This window comes from Heliangelus exortis, chromosome Z, assembly GCF_036169615.1.
Source record: "Heliangelus exortis chromosome Z, bHelExo1.hap1, whole genome shotgun sequence".
NCBI lineage: Eukaryota > Metazoa > Chordata > Aves > Apodiformes > Trochilidae > Heliangelus > Heliangelus exortis.
The window spans coordinates 30,278,435-30,298,646 of NC_092454.1; the positions used below are offsets into that span (position 1 = coordinate 30,278,435).

At 39.5% G+C, this 20,212-nt stretch overlaps 1 protein-coding gene across 5 annotated transcripts in view; it reads left to right on the forward strand.

Annotated features, from left to right (window-relative positions):
• The window catches only part of SEMA4D (semaphorin 4D), a 97,443-nt gene that overhangs the window by 71,636 nt on the left and 5,595 nt on the right, over positions 1–20,212 (forward strand). For 2 of the 5 annotated variants that reach the window (XM_071731427.1, XM_071731426.1), the window contains exons 8-16: positions 456–607; positions 3,949–4,124; positions 4,271–4,427; positions 4,998–5,220; positions 5,673–5,788; positions 8,747–8,919; positions 9,135–9,178; positions 10,018–10,344; positions 12,922–13,128. In XM_071731427.1, the coding sequence (XP_071587528.1) occupies positions 456–607; positions 3,949–4,124; positions 4,271–4,427; positions 4,998–5,220; positions 5,673–5,788; positions 8,747–8,919; positions 9,135–9,178; positions 10,018–10,344; positions 12,922–13,128 (1,575 nt within the window). Of the gene's footprint in view, positions 1–455; positions 608–3,948; positions 4,125–4,270; positions 4,428–4,997; positions 5,221–5,672; positions 5,789–8,746; positions 8,920–9,134; positions 9,179–10,017; positions 12,570–12,921; positions 13,129–20,212 lie in introns of those variants that run through there. The other 3 variants (XM_071731429.1, XM_071731428.1, XM_071731424.1) reach the window with 2 other exon arrangements.

Genomic DNA, 20,212 nt, shown 5'->3' on the forward strand with positions numbered 1-20,212 from the left:
CAGAAAGGAAAAGTAAAGAGAAACCTGGAGATTTACAGGTTGGAATCTAAACTACCCAGTTTTAATGAAACTAATGACAAAAAAGGAAATAATTAAATAGATAGAAATAAATACAACACCAATATTGCATTCCCCCTGCAATGGCACCTCAAGTCACCACCTTGGCTACAGGGACTATAAACATCAGGCCTTATCAGTCCCAGAAGCAGACTGACTGAAAAGCATACTGTAAGTTTAAGCAAGTAAAGTCTTAGAAGAGACATAGCTGAAAAATAAAATTACTGAAAAAAATAAATTGTTTCTGCCCTGGCTCAAACCAGCACAGCATGTCAGTGACTGAAGAACAGGTAAATGCAGTGTGAGATTTGAGTGAGAGAGGACTCCTAGTGGGTCTTTGAGGCAATCAAGTTGGTATTCTCAAATGTAATATAAAATTCTTCTTCTTGTATCTGTAGAGCCCAATTTTGTTTTTGCTGATGTCATAAGAGCAGATCAAAACAGCACAGATGGTGAAGATGACAAGATATACTTCTTTTTCACCGAGGTCTCTGTGGAATATGAATTTGTTGGAAAACTGATGATTCCAAGAATAGCTAGAGTTTGTAAGGTGGGACACAGTTTAATTTACTTTCACTAATTCAATTAGAATTTTGTGAGCATGTGTTAAAAAGCATGTGTTAAAGGTGCCCTGGTGACAGAGGATACAAAGAAGGAGGAATTGCTAAACACCTTCTTTGCCTCTGTGTACACTGCCGGAGGATGTCCTCAGGAGCCCCAGGCCCCTAAAGCTGCTGAGAAAGTCAGGGTAAAGGATGAGTTTGCCTTGGTTGATGAGGGGTGGGTTAAGGATCAGTTAATCCATCAATCCGATGCACACAGAGGTGCTGGTGGATGGAACTGGTGGATGTCATTGCTAAACCACTCTCCATCATCTTTGATAAAATGCTGGGGACAGGAGAGGTGCCTGAGGACAGGAGGAAAGCAAATGTCACTCCAGCCTTCAAAGAAGGCAAGAAAAAGGACCCAGGTAACTACAGACCAGACAGCCTCACCTCCACCCCTGGAAAGGTGATGGAACAACTCATTCTTGGTGCTGTCTCCAGGCACATCAAGGACAAGAGGCTTATCAAGAGCAGTCAGCATGGCTTCACTAAGGGGAAGTCATGTCTGACAGCCTTCTGTGAGGATAGAACCAGGTGGATGGATGATGGCAGAGCAGTAGACATGGTCTGTCTTGGTTTCAGGAAGGCATTTGACAGCATGTCCCACAGCATCCTTGGAGCTAAACTGAAGAAGTGTGGCCTGGATGATTGGGCAGTGAGGTGGATCAGGAGCTGATTGAAGGATAGAAGCCAGGGAGAGGTAGTCAGTGGGATGGAGTCTTGTTGGAAGTCTGTTTCTAGTGGAGTCCCTCAAGGGTCAGTACTGGGACCAGTACTATTCAATATATTTATTGATGACTTGGATGCAAGAATAGAGTGTACTATCAGCAAGTTTGCTGATGACACAAAGCTGGGAGGAGTGGCTGACACCCCAGAAGGCTGTGCTGCCATTCAGAGGGACCTGGACAGATTGGGGGAAATTTAGTGAATTACAACAAGGGCAAGTGTAAAGTCTTGCATCTGGGAAAGAACAACCCCAGGTACCAGTACAGGCTGGGGACTGAGCTGTTGGAGAGCAGCATAGGGGAAAGGGACCTGGGGGTGCTGGTGGATGGAAGGATGACCATGAGCCAGCAATGTGCCCTTGTGGCCAAGAAGGCCAATGGCATCCTGGGGTGCATTAGAAGGGGGGTGGCTAGTAGGTCAAGAGAGCTTCTCCTTCCCTTCTACTCTGCCCCAGTGAGGCCACACCTGGAATATTGTGTCCAGTTCTGGGGCCCTCAGTTCCAGAAGGAACAGGAACTGCTTGAAAGAGTCCAGCACAGAGCGACCAAGGTGATGAAGGGAGTGGAACATCTCCCATATGAGGAAAGGCTGAGGGAGCTGAGTCTGTTCAGCTTGGAAGAGAATGAGGGGTGACCTCATTAATGTTTGTAAATATGTGAGGGGTGAGTGCCAGGATGATGGAGTGAAGCTTTTCTCAGGTGTGACTAGTAGGACAAGGGGCAATGGTTATAAACTGGAGCATAGTTCCATATAAATATAAGGAAGAATTTTTTCACTTTGGAGGTGGTGACAGGGCACTGGCACAGGCTGCCCAGGGAGGCTGTGGAGTCTCCTTCCCTGGAAGTTCAAAGCCCATCTGGATGCATTCCTGTGTGACCTGCTGTAGGTGACCCTGCTCTAGCACAGGGGTTGGAATAGATGATCTTTTGAGGTCCCTTCCAACCCCTAACTTTCTGTGATTCTATTGTTTATTGTTGTGGACTTATTTCCAATTAAATGGCAGTGTTTGAACTTAGGAATCTTAATGAATCAGAAATTTCCATCAGTTCTTCAGAACTGAGAAAGCCCAACTGTTGCTTTGAGGAAAAAAAGCAGCCTCCATGAAATCCATTAATTGAAAAAGGGCCTCTCCTGGCTTTCACTTTTTTTTTTCTTTTTGAAAGCTCTGAAGTACAGCTCCCTGGGAAGAACTGACTTGGGTTGAAGCTGAGCGCAGATAAGATGTTTGTGAAGTTACTTTCAAGTAACTGTATACAAACAAAACTGGCTGTCTCCACAGCAGAATTGGCTCTTGACTGTGGTACAGCAGATGCGACTTCCATGAAGCTGATAAAGCTGCCAGAGCCTCACAGAAAAAGATCACCAGCCACGTGAATCTGTCACATTTGCTGTGTTTAAACCTCCTTGTGTTAGGCTGATTCAAGTATGTACTCAGGAGTGTTGGTTGAAATCGTGGTGATGAAGGAGATTTTTCCAGTAGAAAATGTTGATTTAAGAAAAACCTTGCTGTGGTGGAATGTATCAATTTCCTCAAGGTTTTCTTCTAACAGGAAATATATCTAGCTGTTTCATTTTGATGAGGTTGAAATGTTTTATTTTAACTTCACTGTTTAAACGTGGAAGTCAAAACATCAATAACAAGTTAGTGCCCTTGAGATTTCCATTAAACAAGCAGCTGGAGGCAAATTTACATGGAGCTTGTTTATGGCCCTTTAGCCACTTACAGCTTGTGTGTTCTTGAAAAAGGCAAATATCATGTAATATGAGAGCTTTATTGCTGCTGTTTATTTGAAACAGGAAATCAGTGGCAGGTTGCAAATCTATGGGCAATTATATGTAATTATTTTTCTAAATTGTGCAGATCTTCCATAATTTTTTGCATAACAGTATGGGATAACAAATGGGAAATATTAATATGTTCAAATGGGACTATTTTTTGAAAAGAAGTAACAGCTCAAGTATCAAATACTTTAAACATAATTAGTCGATGTATCTTTACTTCTGTTAGCCATGGTACGTAAATCCTTAGTAAAGGTAGTAACTGCTTTCAATATCCAGCCACAGGTGCATATCTTTGAATGAAATTATTAATGTCAGGCAAATATAAGTGCATATTGCAACATCAGAATTTAAATCACAGTTTAGAAGCCACAGAACAAATAAAATGTTACTTCTCTTAGAGGACAGTATAATACTTCCGTTGTTGGTTTATTTGTTTCAATAAGCAGGTTTTGTTTATTGAACACTGCTTATCTCAGTTTTTCAAGTGTTGCTGAAAGATGGTTCTTATTCTGAGTCTCATATCTGACCTCTGTGTGTTGATAGAGATCATGCATTTTATTGAAATCTTTCATTTATTGAAATCATTATTTTACTTAAATCATTATTTTTATTGAAACAAGTAATTTACCTGTTCCTTCCTTCCAGTTTGTGAATGTATTAACATTCATTGATGTTGCCATAGGTGAAATGTCAGAAAATAATAGGGCTCAGTAATTTTATGATGTATAGCTGTGTTTCTTAAATGCAAAAAATGCTAAATTTCTTTTTTTTTAACAAGAGGGACCAAGGAGGATTAAGAACCTTGCAGAAAAAATGGACTTCATTTCTCAAGGCAAGAATGATTTGTACCATCCCTGATAAGAATTTAATTTTCAACATTATCAATGATGTTTTTATTCTCAAGTCTCCAACGTTGAAGGAACCAGTGATTTATGGAGTCTTCACCCCACAACTGTAAGTGTGCTATAGCATTTTCCTGAACAACTACTTTTAATCTCAGTTGGCTACTACAGTATTACAGTACAGTAATAAAATTATTACAGTAAGTAATAATTACTCCTGTGATTTTTTTTTTTTTTCCTTTCTTCTTGAACTTCTAGGAACAATGTGGGGCTGTCAGCAGTTTGTGCGTACAATCTGTCTGCTGTAGAAGAGGTTTTCTCAAAAGGAAAATATATGCAGAGTGCCACAGTAGAACAGTCTCATACGAAGTGGGTACGATACAATGGGGAAATTCCTAATCCTCGACCTGGTGCAGTAAGTTACTGTTATCTTGGATGTGTTGGCTGGTCTTTTTCTAATGCTCAGGAGTAAAGAAACTAGCAAATTTTTAGACAGCCTACTAAAGTTTAATTATAGTTCGCCCTTACCTTCAGATCCTTCTTGGTGTAAAGACTTTGTAGAAAAACATGCAAATGATTTATTCTGAATTTTGCATCTGGGAAATCAAAGTTATTTTTTTTTTAATTTATAATCGTGTTATTTGCTGGTTTGAGATTTTCATTGTTCTGTTATAATATTCTAGTTCTCAAAGAGATGTCAGTTAAAAGCAGATAAGAAGTAGGAGAATGCAGAAAGAATATTGTCCTAAATTGTGTTCTGGCCCAAACAAGCATGTAGTCAAATTCTCAGAGTTCACTACATCACAGAAACCAGTGTGCTACAAGACCTTCCTCAGTAGAATAATGGAAAGTTATGCTTGCTAATGCAGAGAGAAGAGGCATGTAGCTCCTATTAATTTTATTTATTTTGTACAAATGTGATGTATTATGTACAAATAGTGATATAATTCGGTTGTCTGTCTGATTTGTTTCCCTACCACACTAGTGTATAAACAAAGAAGCCAGAGCATCAAACTACATGAGTTCTCTGAATTTACCAGACAAAACATTGCAATTTGTTAAAGATCATCCTCTAATGGATGACTCAGTGACTCCAATGGGAGACAGACCTCGACTCGTAAAACGAGATGTGAAATATACCCAGATTGTAGTAGACAGAGTCCAAGCACTCAATGGTACCATATATGATGTTATGTTCATCAGCACAGGTGAGTTTTGGAAAAATTTGGGTTTTTTTGGTTTTTTTTTTTGATGCACTGGTTCTCCAGGATTATGTTCTAAGAGAAACTCTTACGATTTCCATATTTATAGTGCCTTTACACCAGCTGGTGTTTTCATTAAAAAGTAATTGGAGTGAGTGAGTGACGAAGCAGAGAATCTTACGAGCTTTGTAAAAGTATTGTAGGAAAGGAACTGCAGAAGTGCAACGTGTGCAGCAAAAACACATATAAGATAATCTCTAAGTTGCTATTCTTTGTCCCAAATTGTTATTTCTTGCTCGGAGCTCCATATAATGGCATATTTAATAGTTGCCATTGTCAGGGTTGTGTGAAGTCTTCAGCTGAACAGCAGGCAGACAAGACAACTTACAGCAGTTGTGCAATTTGTTTCCTACCTTTTTATTTTAAAGAACTTACTTAAACACATTCCTTTATTTCAGACCAAGGAGCCCTGCACAAAGCTATCAGCTATGAAAATGGAATGCATATTATTGAAGAAACACAGCTTTTTCCAAACTTTGAGCCAGTCCAAACTCTCTTGCTTTCATCCAAAAAGGTAAGTGCTATAAGCATCACAGCATTCATCTAATTTTTCTCTTCCACAAAATTCTTTAGTACCACCTTGTAGCCTCGTCCTGATGAAAGAACCCAAAGGCTGCATCTCTAACTGCTTGCATTGCCTGCTGCGTTTCAGTGTGTTTGGTGGGTGCAAGCTTCTGAAAGACTGTAGATAATGATAAGGACTGGAAGGGGAATGCAGGCATGTAGGTCTTCACTTGTATTCCATGTACAGAAGCTGAAAGCTGTAGCATGTTTCCAAGTACCAGTTTTCAGGTTAGGAGTCATGTGAACATCCTGACCCCTTGTGGTTGTTTCAAATCAATGAGGAAAGGTACTTTGAGGGTTTAGCAGAAGAGTGGTTTATCTCTCTAAGGAAACAGTCTTAAGAAGAGAGAACAGTTTTATCTACCAGAGAGACTCAAAACTGTGTAAATAATTGGTTTTCTTTCCCAGATCATACAGACTTCTGCATACTGGATGCATTGTGAGAGCAGTCACATTGTGTGGCTGGGGGTGAGGACCTCTGATGGGTCCTGTCTCTCCTGCAGGGCATCAGCTGCAGTTCCAGCTGGGGGACACAAGTCTTACAAGTCTTAAGATTTTGATGTTGCTAGACTAACTATTGACACATAAAATTCAACCCGAAACTGAAGCAGTGATGCCCAGTACATTCTGATAAAAGCAGTGGTCCTTTTCAGTGGTGAGGAGTTGGAGGTTGGGTCAGGTGCCACACAGTAAAGCCATAGAATCATGATACCACCCAAGCAGGGGTTACTTCTGATCCTCAGTGTTAAAACACAGGCATTTACCTCCTTGGCAATCACAGTGGCTACTAGTCTTCTTAGAGCTGATACTGTTAGTTGTGTGGTGGCATCCCATAGTAATGGATTTATCACAAAAGGATAATAGTTGTTACCTTGATGGTGGGGTTTCAGACCTCTCTGGAGTCAAGTCCTTTCTGAACATGTTACTGCAGTAGTCTCCAAGCCCTTCCAATATATGTTCACATTGTTTGGAGGTTGGTGGGTAGTGTCAGATGAGCCTACAGTAGCTCCTTATAATTCCTGCTTCACAGAAAAATGTATCTGGATCTTTAAAAAGTGGTTTGTTCAGCTCTCCTCATGTTCTCTGAAGTTGTTGATGTACCAACTGGGCAACATGCCAAGCATTTCAGTCTGTGCACAGTATTGCACTTTTGGCTTGTATATTAGCTGGCAGAGTGCTAGAGAGATGAGCAGCACTTGGTGCTTTGGTGGAGCTTTCTCACTGAGTGGGAAGCTTTCCCTAGAAAGTCGTATGTTTACATCACTGCAGACTTCCTTCTGTGGACATGTCAGCATAGTCCAACACTAACTTAAGTTAAATTTCATGATGCTAGATTGCATTTGAGTGTGTGTCTCTAAAGTCCATTCTCTTTCAAAGTCCATTTTCCAGCAGTGCCATCAGATTCTTTTGTGATCTGATTTTGTCTTTCATCTTTCAGTATAAAGACTTTCCTTGAAAGTTATCTTCATGTTTCATATATGAGATGAATCCAAGCTGATTTGTGCTTGGTCTTGCAGCTTCCTCTGGAGATTGCTATTATGCAGCACGCATTGTTCATTAACTTAATTTTAAGGCAGATTTCCTCATGATCATTGCATTAAAGAGACTAACCTGTCCTGAGTTCTCATTTCAAAACATCATTATATCCTTAGTGAAAGAGTGAGTCCCAAAACATAAATTTAGCCCTAAGATGACCCCTTGGTGCCATTTCTGATCAAGACCAAAAGTCTGCATCACAAACATGAGGTTTTTTAAGAATGTTTCTCTACTAGAAATCTTTCTTGGATCACATTGTGACCATATTAATCCTGCCAGAGTCAAGCAGCCTCATTGCAGACATGACCCCTGTACTGAGACCCCAGACTGAGACTGATGGCTGCAGTACAGGAAAAGTCACTCTAAGCTTGGATCATCTTATTTGCCCTTACAACTGCAATAGTGTGCAGATAAACCCACTCTGTATTCTGTTCAGGATAAAGTCAACCCATTGTCAAGGTGGGGTGTGATGTTCAGTCCGTATGCATAGCCTCTCAAAAGGCCTGGGGGATTTCTAGTCACTGGTGGTTTTGGGTTGCAGTGCAGGCATTTTTCTTGAGGCTATGACAATAGTATATAAATTCACAGCTTACTTTTAGCCATTGGTTTCCCTGGGCTTTGAAACAGGTGAGTGAAATATGGCATCTCCCCACCTTTTATTGGAAGATTGTTTGGGAAGAGTGTAGTCTTTTCTGACACGTTCAGGGTGAGATTTGTTTGGAATCCCCAGCAACAGCACATCAAAAAGCCTTTCTCTTTATATCCTGTTTTCTTAGGTGTCATGCCAATGCTGTTTCTTTTGATTATTATCCAGTGTTCCTCCTTGAGTAGCAAGCAGACAGCTGCCTTTGACTCTTAAGGCTGATGCTGATGTGGCTGCAGAGTCCTGACTGCTGAAGAGCTGAAGGCAGTTGGGCTGCTGATAGTTAAGAGGAACAGGTCCTGCATACAGCAAGCCTTGGCTGTTCTGGCTGTTGTGTGCCTGCTGCATACAGCCCTGTCATCAGCACAGGTTTCCCTTGCTTCATATGAGGATTGTCAGTGCATTTGTATTTGTGGAAGAACTGTGTGATGAAGCCACAGTTTAACATGGTTTAACTTTCCATTCTCATAAACTGTGTCTGTTTCAGGTGTTTGTTCTGTGTTTTTGCACTTCCAGCATCACTGAATATTTCCAAGATGTTTTATTTCCTTTCTAGAAATAAAAGCTAATCAAAATGCATGTGCTTCCCATGCTCTAGTTTTTACAAACATAGCTGAATGTATGTAACTCTCTAATGTTAATAAATTCTATAGGATGAATTGGATTTTTGAGCTTTGAGAAAGTGATTGGCTGCAGAGTTTTGGGTTTTTTGTGCTTTTGTTTTTTTAGGGTAGAAGATACCTCTATGCTGGTTCAAATTCTGGTGTGGTTCAGTCTCCTGTGGCGTTCTGTGACAAATATACCACTTGTGTTGACTGTGTTTTAGCAAGGGATCCTTACTGTGCTTGGAAACCCCTTGAAGCTTCCTGCATCGATATTTTTAAAGAAAGTGAAACTGAAAGGTAATTCTATCCTTTGACTACCTTACAGGTACAATCAATATTGAATTAGTCTTGCTCCTTACCATAACTGGCATTTTTCCAAATACAGATTTTTTTCTATACGTCTATGTCTGTTTGTGCTATCTGGATGAGATTAGTCTTACTTAGTACAAGACCATGGGCTGGTTCTAGGAAACAAGATTTAAAGTTGTTAATGCTTGCATTTCCTTTTACAGGAACTGGATTCAGAACATTGGTGGAGATGCATCATCTTGTTCTGGTGAGATACTCTTTGAAGAGCTATTTCACATGTCTTGGTGAAAGAATTATGTTTAGATCAGGGTTTGCTTTATAATTATCTGGACATTTAATTATATTTTAATATATATGAAATTCTGCTTTTAAATATTTGAGCATCTGTACAGCATGCATATTGTCTTAATGTCTATATTTGTGTACATTTCAGTGTGCAGTGCACAAACCTCTGAAATGAACGGAGGCATCTCTACAGCGACGTGAATGAAAGCATTATTTACCACAAGTACTTCTAGTACAGAGGCCTCTGTCTCTGTGATACAGTATTTGATATTCTATTGTGAGCATTGATTAAAGCTTGGGTATTGCTGCTGGGTCAGATGAAATGGTCCTCAAAAAAGCAGGTTTTATGGTGGGAGTGGAGAGGTACTCAAAACATCATACAGAGCAACCGAAGTACCCTCCATAGTGTTTGAAGGCAGGTAATCACAGGTCCTTTCTTTATAGCGTGAACTGCTGCCACCAGATCTAGGAGGTCTTCAAGAAGAGTAGTGTTACAGGAGATTCGTTATGCAGTGAACAAAACTCTTAAGAGTTTGATTTACTCCATTTTTATTTCTAATCCAAGCAAAGTCTGGACCACCGCTGTGACTTTTGCTATTCTTTTGTGTTGTGTGTGTGCTTGTAAGTGCTGATACTGTTTTAGATGAGAGTTTAGTTGAGTTGAAATTACCTTGTTCAGTTTCTTCATTTTTCATTTCTTCATGTTTTGTTTAAGATTATAGCACAGTCTTGTGAAACTGTACAGATTAGAGCAAACACGAATCATTGCTGATACTCTTCACGTTTATTTTGATGTTCCAGATAAAGTCAGAGAGAATTCCCTACAGCATACATTCAAGCACGGGAGCACAGCAGAGCTCAAGTGTTCTCAAAAGTCCAATCTGGCACAGGTAGTTTGGAAGTTCAAAGATGATGTGCTAAGAGTGGAGAGCCCCAAGTACCGTCTGCTGGAAAAGGCTCTGCTAATCTTCAACTTATCAGAAGGAGACAGTGGTGTTTACCAGTGTTTGTCAGAAGAAAAAGTGAAAAATAAGAAATTTTCTCAAGTGCTAGCTAAGCATGTTTTGGAACTGAAAAAGGTCCAGCATACCACGGTGGGCCCCACCATGGCAGCTGCACCAATGGAAGGTAATAGTGATGTGCCAAAACTCTCAACTGTGTCAGCCGAGGGGTCCACTGCTCACACCTTGACCACTCACGTGGTACCAGTAACGACAGCAAGGATAGTAACAAAGCCCATTGGCCCTGTTCTAACAAGCGCAGCCTCCAACACAGAGCTCTTCAATTCACTTCCTGATGCGGTCCCAGAAAAGACAATGTTCCTCAAGTCAAATGATAACTTCCTGTTGATGTTCCTCTTCCTCTTCTTCTTTATTCTCTTCTTGTGCCTGCTCTCCTACAACTGTTACAAAGGGTATTTGCCAGGGCAGTGCTTGAAGTTTCGCTCTTTCATGCTGCTTGGTAAAAAGAAAACAAAGTCAGATTTTTCTGATTGCGAGCCAAGTGTGAAGGAGACACTGGTGGAGCAAGGCAGCGTCAGCCACCAGAGTGGAGAGCAGCCCAAGCCGGCACACGATACTGGCTATGAGACTGAACCTGACTGTGGAAACAGCCAGCTGCAGCCTGGGGATTCACAGGCATCCCGAGAGGCCAAGGACAAGCCCTTTGATGTCAAGTGTGAGCTCAAGTATGCTGACTCGGACATTGAGGGAGACTGAAGGACCCAGTCATCCATTTCAGTGGTGGAAATCAGCTGTGGTCTTGTGGCTGTCCATTGGAGCACAGGGAGGAGGAGGATGGGTGTGGCAGCCGAGCCATTGTGGGGATTACATGCTTAAACTGTAAAGCAAGCCAGTTTGCTTTAGATCTTGCTAGATTAGAGAAGCGGTGTTCTTGTCTGCAGACCATAACATCTTCTGTTGTACTGTCTCTTTTTCTTTTTTTTTTTCTTTTTTTTTTCTTTTCTTTTTTTTTTTTTTTTTTTTTTAAATGGCCAGTTTCAGATCACCATTTGTTCCCAGATTTTCCCCAGCCAAGTGCTTCATTCTGAACAGTTACTTGCTTGTTTTTCAGCCCTGTTCTTCCACAGGATAAAAGTAACTCTAATTAATTTGGCTTTAAGAGGTACTTCAGTCTACGTATATTTTTAGCTGCCATTAAAAAAAAAGATTTAGTTTCACTTTAATTCCAAATTGGAAATTAAGTTTAGTTTTATCAGATTGGTAAATTATAGATTTTTGTCCAGATTGGGACACTTTTTTTCTTTTTTTTTTTTTTTTTTTTTTTTTTTTAGTTCTTTGCTTCTAGTGGTTATTTTAATTTTTATGCTTTGTGTTTTGGCACTCTAGATCTCTAGACTAACTCTGGTTGGCTAACGTTAAATTTTTAACTGCTTTTTCAGTGTTTTAGATTTTAAGATATAATGGGGATAATAGCATTGGCTTGATTTGTGTAAGACTCTCAGGGATAATGTTGTTTAAAGGCTTTTTTCTCTGCTGCTTTCTAGAAATCTAGGTACGACAGTACCAGTACAAAACATGGAGTAAGTGATGGGGGGAGGGAAGAAAGAATAGATTTAGGAATGCTTTTCCTTTTTTTTTTTTTAATCTTCCCTGCCCTGCCCTCAACCTGCAAGCTGGACATAGTCATGTTTTATTTTCTACACAAAACTGGATTTTTTGTTTTGTTTAATGAAACAGTACAGGCAAGCAGCTGTCAGTTAGCAGTGACACAGAGGTTTTTTTCACTGTAGAAGCAAAACAGGAATCACGAAGAATTATCTGCAATAATTCAACTGTTGGCTCCGTGGAATGGACTGTTAGGATACAGCCTGATGAGGAAAGGTTGCCATTTTTTTTTCTTTTTTTCAGATTCAGAAATAACTCAGCTGCTTTTTGTGACAAATCTTTGCAGCGTCACCCTTTCTGGATGACACCTTCCTATCTCCTGTGCAACTGGAGACTGAAACTGGAGCTGCTCAAACAATCATTCATTTGAACTGTTTATGTGAATCATGCCTGCAAACGTGAAAGTGTGCATTTGTTCTCAGCCTGGTTCACAGCAGCGCTGTTTGTCTGTAAAAGCATTTTGTGCGGTACAGTCCTGAAGAATTGTTCCTCTCACTGCATCTTTCTGTAAAAATTGCTAGAAGTAGAATACATTTTAACAGTAAATAGCAGTATGCCTGGGCTGCTTTTCTATGTTGAACTTTCATGCGAATATAATTTAGACCATCTTAGTGTGAACAGTTTATATTTTATAAGATTCAGTTTGGTTTTATTTTTCTATTTTAATTATGTACACACAACAGAATAAATGTTAAAATAAATTGTATTATATCTTGGCTTATGAAACTTGACACAATGACACTGCTTCCTATATTGCAAGTACTAATGTTCCTTACAGTTTCTCTAAGGGGAAAAAGTGAAAAAAATTGTAATTGATTTGAAGCAGATTCTCTGCTCAGCTTCACTTGATTGGTTTCAACCGGGGGCAGGAGATGGGTGGGAAGAGATTGGAAGTATGATAAACGAGACATGGCTGAAGGAGGGGAGCACTCTTCCCCGGGGGCCTAGGGACACTTCTTATTACCTTTTAAAAATTCAGTTGTCTTTGCAGTATTTTTTCAGTTTGTGATGTATTTCTGACAACTTTTTTCCTTAGTACACTTCTTTTTTTTCTTTTCTGTCGTTTTCTGTCACACAGCCTCATCTCCTATACCTTTCCCTCCTACTGGTATCTCCTTTTTGTCCTGTGTGGGAAGTGGTTCACCTCCTTCACCCACCAGTACCCAGCCTGATGTTTGGTCTAGCACAGACCCTGTAAAGGTCATGTTCTTGCCACCTTTCCTAAGTGATCAGGCACAGCATGTTAGTGTCCGGGGACCTTTTCACCTCTTCTGTCAAGCCACAGGTAAGTTGGAGGACCCCTGTATAAACCAGCATTTTTTGCATTAAGGATTTAGCTATGTTGCCCTGTACTGAATATATTGTACTCTTTTAAAGTAAAAAAAAAAACCAAAAAACAACAAAACACACACACAAAGAAAAAGAGAATTTCAGAATGCGTAGTCAGAATGCTGTTACCTAGAATCTGGCACTTTAAATACTGTACTGTGAAATGCAGGCTGTTATATATTAATATACCTCAGTATATTAATAACAAATTGATTTTAATAGGCTCACTTGCGTGCTGAGGGAGTGCACCAAATCATGATTGCATATGGATGTTTATCTGGTAAATATTTTCACTGTCAGTATGTGTGCCATTAAAAAAAAAACAAAACAACACTTCTGTTGGATTTGAATTTAGCATACTTGTCTGGATCAGGCCAATTATTCCTTCTTAGTCTTAACTTAGTTTAAAGTGCTTACTGCAACGACAGTGTCCATTTTATGAAGAATATATCATCTGAGGTGTACAGGCGAAGGACAAAGTTACTTTATTTGTAGACATTCAACATCTGTCTTTCAGCTTTTTTTTGGATAGTAGCTGCCTGTTTAAGCAAAGTGAGATTTCATGGATCTAAATGGGTCTTAAAATGCAAATGTGTTCCTTAAAAGAAGAGATTGTAAATGTAAATTATTTTTTATAGATAGCATTCTTTCATATTGGTCTGCCTGTGTGTTATGTTATATGGAATCAGATCAAAATGCAATAGAGTAGTTCTTTACAAAAGCAGGATTTTTATTTCTATAGCTAAAAAGATATACTGCAAGATCAGGGTTCTTTATCACAAGACAGAAATATTTAGGTTGGAAAATACCTTTCAGCAATAATTTGTTCAATGTTGCTATAGACAATTCAGAAACTTTTTGTTGTGCGCTGTAAAAAAAATGCTAATAACACCATAAATATCACAGAGGATTCTAAACGGATCTGGAATTTGTCTTTAAATTGCTTTTTTTTTTTTTTTTTTTTTTTTTTTCCTAATCCAGCATTGTGTGTTTTAACATGATACTCATGGGCTGCTTTTTAAACTTTCTCAGTAATTGTAGTTACCTTGGCACTGAACAAAAGAAAGGAGGAGCAGTATCCTAAAACCAGCCACTGGAATTCAATCCTGAGGAAGTAGGGACAAATAGTGTAAGAATCTGGAACAAGAATCAGACACTGAAGAGATGCTGTGGTGGCATTGCTGACTTCTCTTGGTCTTAGTCCCTTTGGTAAATGAGATATTTGGCAGTAAACACACACCCTTCTTTTATCCAGAATTACAACTTAAATTTGTTGATTTGAAAAAGAAAAAGCAAAAAACAACGAACAGAACCAAGCCAGCACACCAGACTGAGGTAGATCTTTTGCAGCCTTCTGGGACTTGTGTGTGAGGATGGGTAAATTTATCCTGGGTGGGGTGTTCCTAAGCAAATGCATTTACTAGGAAGATCTCTACTTTGATTTATTCACACTCCTTCAGTGCCTATTGATATTTCTTTATATAAACATAGCTGTAATGAAACTTTATTTCTCTCAGCTATGAATATAAGGTAAAATGTGTTCACACAGAGTGGAAGGGTTAAATGAGGATGGCAGAGAATTAAACCTGGGCTTTTTCATAAAGGGTAGGGTATCAGCAAATGCATAATGCAAATGCTTAGATTGCCACATCATCCCATCAAAAACTGGAAGCTTATTTTTAATTAAAAATAATTTACAAGAATTACTTTTATGAGAATGACTGAATCTCTTCCTTTTTTTAATTGTAAATGTCTGCATCAAGCTGTCTGGAAACTCTACAGGAGTTGGTGAGTTTGTTTGTTCATCTCTTACTCATCACACATGTTTTAACCTGAAAGCTTGCCTGAGGATAGTACAGTACAACCTTGTAACTGACTCATTTCAGCAATGTTAAGTTAAAGTATATACTGTACAAATAGCCATTTGTCATATACTGTTACAGTTTTTCTGGAGAAGAATGGTATACTCATTCCTGAAAAGGAAGGAGTATGTTTCCTTTCACAAATTGCCTCCCAGTTTCTTTATCCCGTGAAGTATCTCTAGTCTTTACATTTCTCCAAAGACATGTCTGCTAGATATGCGCTGGCAAATTGTTATATTTCCTGTATACTTTCTCAGTGCTTTGCAGGAAACTCATGGACTGTGCATGACTGGCTGCATAGTCTTTCCACTAAATATCAGGGTGTTTGAAATCCAGGGATACTTGAAAAACAGGGCATGTGATAGTGAAGCTACTTTCACCAGTTTGTAGAAGGCCTCATCAACTTCTTCTTTCTTACCAGGTGTCCTGTAGTAAACACCCAGAACAGTGTCACCCATATTAGTCTTCCCCTCAATTCTTACCCATAAGTTCTCTACTTGTTCTTCATCTACCCATGTTCAGACCTTGATACATTCCAGTTGCTGTCTTATATAAAGAGCAAATCCACTTGCTGGCCTCTTTCCTAAAAAGTGCATCCATGATAACATTCCAGTCAAGTGAGATATCCCACCATGTCTCTGGGACTGCAATGAGACTGTGGCCCTGTGACAACACACAGCTCTGTAATTCTTTCTGTTCATTGCCCATGCTGCATGCATTGGTGTACAGGCATTTCAGGGAGGGAATTGAACATGCAGGTTTCCCTTGAAGGGTGCAGGAGGATTCACCATAGCCACGCACACCCTTGAGATGCTTGGCCTTTTGGTTCTCAAGAGTGGGAGGCAGCTAAGGAGCATTTGTCACTGCTGTGGCTGGCCCAGCTTATTTCCCCAGTTGGATGTGATGGCATAAGCACTGCCATTTAGGATCCCACCCCAAAACCAGTGCAAAACATTATGCTCTATTATTTGTATTTCTGGCCTGCAGTTCAGCCTCTCTCAGTATCCATGGTGTCAAGTCTTAACTTCTCCCTTTGTTTGAGGCTGGAGTTTTTCCATAATGGTTTCTTACCTTTTCAATCTCATAACCCCAGCAGTGTGAACATAAAAGTGATGCAAACTCAGCAATATACTTTAAAGGAGCTGTTGTTTAGTGGAGATACTGAGATGGGTACCTGACAGCACCCACATACAGTGCCTGTTCCCTGTGCCTATGCTATTTTTAAGGGAGCACAAGAAAGCTTCCAATATCCATGAAGGAGAAGATGCATAACTTCAAAGAATCAGAATCACAGGTTATTCACTACAGTTTTTCTCTTTGAAGTCTGAAGTTCCATGGAAAGGCATGCAGAAGGGTGGTGAAAATATTTCCTTAATTTTTTTATTTTTAAGCTATAACATAGGAAATTATACCTAAACATGAGGAGAAACTTCTTTACTGTGAGGACACTGGAATGGGCTGCCCAGAGAGGTTGTGGAGTCTTCTTTTCTGAAGACTTCCAAAATCTGCCTGGATGCATTTCTATGTGGCCTGCCCTAGGGAATCCTGCTTTGGCAAGGGGGGGGGGTTGGACTGGATGATCTTTAGAGGTTCTTTCCAACAACCCCTGAAGTTTTATGATTCTACAATTCCTTCTGAATAGAATCTTTACCTTGCGCAGTCTGCCGCTAACTGCATTCACACAGCTTTTCCCTGTGCAATGAATAATTAGGTGCAGTTGGAAAAACCTTTTTTGTGACTTTTGATAATTCATAAATTCTTAAAGAGACAGCAAAATGAGACACTAAAATACCTCCCTGTGGGGAAATCAGTCCAGTTACCACTAGTAAGTGTAGTCTGCAAGTAATTATCACAACTGGAATGTGCTTAATTGGAATGTAAGACTGCATGTATATTGTAGTGTATCCCAAATATACCTGTAAATAAGTGTTCTTCTGCACTTGTGTAAATTCTATCAACTGCATCGTATGTCAGCAGAGAGCTTAGCTAAATTAAGCCAATTGCTCCGTTTTAAGTTTTTGATTTGTATCTGCCCAGTTTGCATGAGCCATCCTTTTGAGAGAATGCTTTTTTTAAAACTCTCATGAGACTAAGGAAAACTCCTTCATTGGAATACCTCTGTGAAGCAGCAGCTGTACTGCTAAGTTGGTTGCCTCAGATCTTCAGCTTACTTCTGGAATGAGGTGCTGCCGGGGCTCTTTCTAGAGATTTGTTCACAGAACGGGCAATATTATCAACCTGAACTTGATGTACAGATGACTATGGGGGAACTAAAGGGTGCAGGAAAAAGAGGTAGTGCAGAATCCATGGCAGCTTTTGCAGTATGAATAGCTATGTCTGAAAAGGCAAACTTTGCCTCATATTGGGGGTTCTTTTCCAGTCATCTGCTAGGTCTGTCTGGCAAACGAAGGAACAATAGCAGTAGCTTGTGCTGCTTGGAGAGCAGGAGTTATTTCTGAAAGCATGTTACTCTCTAAAATAGGTTCTCCACTTATCTTAATTTTGTTTTAAAATAATATAGCCTTGTTGGCTGATTGAATAAGTAACGAGTAAAGGCAAACTGGCAACTTTTTTCTGACAGTCCCTAGTTCTAGCTTGCTGATGCTTCATTTAATTACTCTTCAGAGGCAATTATCTGGGTTCCAATTGCAAAACCTCTTTTTTGGACCCACTCAGAAAATACCTAATTAAATGCTGTTCATGCTGGGAAATGCGGACAGTTACAGATTGCAGTTTCATTTCATAGATGAGTCAGCCATTCTGCTTTTATATTCCATTCTGGGTAAGCATGTCCTACCTTCATCTGCATGCGCTGGGGATCACACCTCCTCTAGTGACCAGAGACTTCTTCCAACTTTCATGTGGTTTGCATTTCAGAGGAAGCACTTCCTGCCTTTATTCTGCCTTGATAAGGCTGGAACAACTTGTGGTGCTGTTAGGCAAATGTACTTGTGAATTAATAAAGGCACAAGGTTTTTTAAGGAGTATGCAATGAGTTTTTCTGTATGGGTTATTTGGTGTTCAAAGTAATACTCTTGGTTGGCATTTGAGAGGTCTGGCTTTGCTTGGCTATTTGCGTGATTATTTTTTTAATTATTGTCAAGCTACTTCCAGTTTGTCTGCTAGAATTCATTATCCCCACTTTAAAAAAAACAAACAAAAGCCAGAACACCAACACCATCATCTACCCGACTAAAACCCAACCAATCAAACCAAAAAACCCCATTTAAAAACCTACCAAAAAATGAACAAAAAACCCCAGGCCACACCAAAACTAAAAAAAAAAAATAATTGTGACATAAAATCTACCTATTCTGTCAACTGCTTCCAGAAAACTACAAAGACGCTCAATTTAAAGATTCTTAATTTCCCTGTATTTCCAATCTGTTACCCTCCTGCCTGCTTCTCCTATTATTTATTTATTATTTTGCTAGCTTGTTAGCAGCAGTGACTCAGATTCCTACAACTCAGCAAACTGTGATCAGCCACAAGTCTGATTTCTTTCATTCATGTACTGGGAAGTGTTGTTAGTCAATCATATTAGTGATTGACTAATCTTTTTCCTGTGGAGATTTGGATCTCTGATTTAAAATGCTTTCTCTGCACCCAGATTATAGTATCTTTTAAAAACTTAATTCAGGCACTGGATGAGAGCTTCCTGTATGATCTTGGTTTTCTGAAATGTGGGATGTTCAGTAGCACTCAGAATAAGCCCAAGCTGCAAGCTGCATAACAAGCATTAAACGCCACTCATTTTAAGATTAATCTGGGGGTTTGTGTGTGTGTTTGGTTTTGGTTTTGTTTCCTTTTGTTAATTGTTTTTTGTTTGTTTGTTTGTTTGTTTTTTTTAATGTGCTGCATGTTGAGAGCTTCGGAAGAAGTTTTGGAGTTTTGGTGCATATTACAGGGGAGGGTTTTTTCCAATCCTAAACTTCCTGTTAACGCATGATAGCCTCTGGCTGCAGTTCTATGCCTAGATTATAAGAATTATAGAAAAAAGTTGTCCTTACCCTGCTAGAATTTCTCTGTGTGAGACTGTAATGTGGATACATTGAAAATTTTAAAATTGCCTCTTTAATCAGCAGAATTACATCCAAGCTAGCACGAGCCAGGGTAGTTTACTCTGTTTAAAATGTATCAAATTTATTTCCATTAGCAACCCCCTTCAACATTGGCAACTGCCTTTTTCCTGTTTACAAACTTCAGATGTTTCAAGACTAATCTCATCAAAATGCTAATTAGAATGACTCCTGATAAGCCACCAGACAGCTAATGCAAATTGGCAGCAAATACAAGAATTAAACAATTCCAGAAAACTTGAATAGAAAGGGAAGACCTGCATTTACCAATTTGCAACCTCTGGCAATAATCAATAAGAAGGAACTTTTTACTACAAAAAATTCAGACTAAAAAAGGCAAAAATCAGAAGTGAATCAGCAGCAAGCCAGGAGCACTACCGGGATCAGTGAGAAGGAACAGTGACACCGGTGTCCACGTGTAGAAAAGTATGATTCCACGTTTTTCTAGATTAAACTGCTTCACAGGGTAATTTTACTATTGGTCAACCCTAAAAAGCAAATCAAAGTGAAGAAGGTAAATAGCACAGTGCCTGGAAAACCAGGATTAAGCTTCAGTGAAACACAAAAGATCTGTAAAAACCCTGAACCTTGATTTTGCTGTTGACTAATTTGCATGAGTGTTGCTCTGTGGGGATTTCCAGTGCTTCAGACTGCACAGAAAACAAAGGTAGGGTAAAATTGCCCAGTTGCAACTTGTTAAGGGGCCCATATGAAATAACACGGCAAATTTCCCGTGTAAGGAAATTGCATCATTTTAGTTGTTTCATGAAATGTGGCTAAGCCGACCTTTTGGCAGATTTCTGGAACTATTGTGATCTTCAGCAACAGAGTATACAGCATGTTCTCTGGTGTGAACAATAACACTTAAAGTAGGTTTCAGGAAATTAAATCTTATTTGTTTATAATAAATCATTAGGGAAGTCATCATATTTGAAAAGTCATGGCAGTCTGGTGAAGTTCCAATGATTAGAAAAGGGGAAACATAACCACTATTTTCTAAAAGAGAAAAAAGGAAGACCCAAGAAACTACAGGCCAGTCTCTCCAGGCAAGATCATGGAGCAGATCGTCTTGAAGGCTCATGAAAAATGTGGAGGGAGT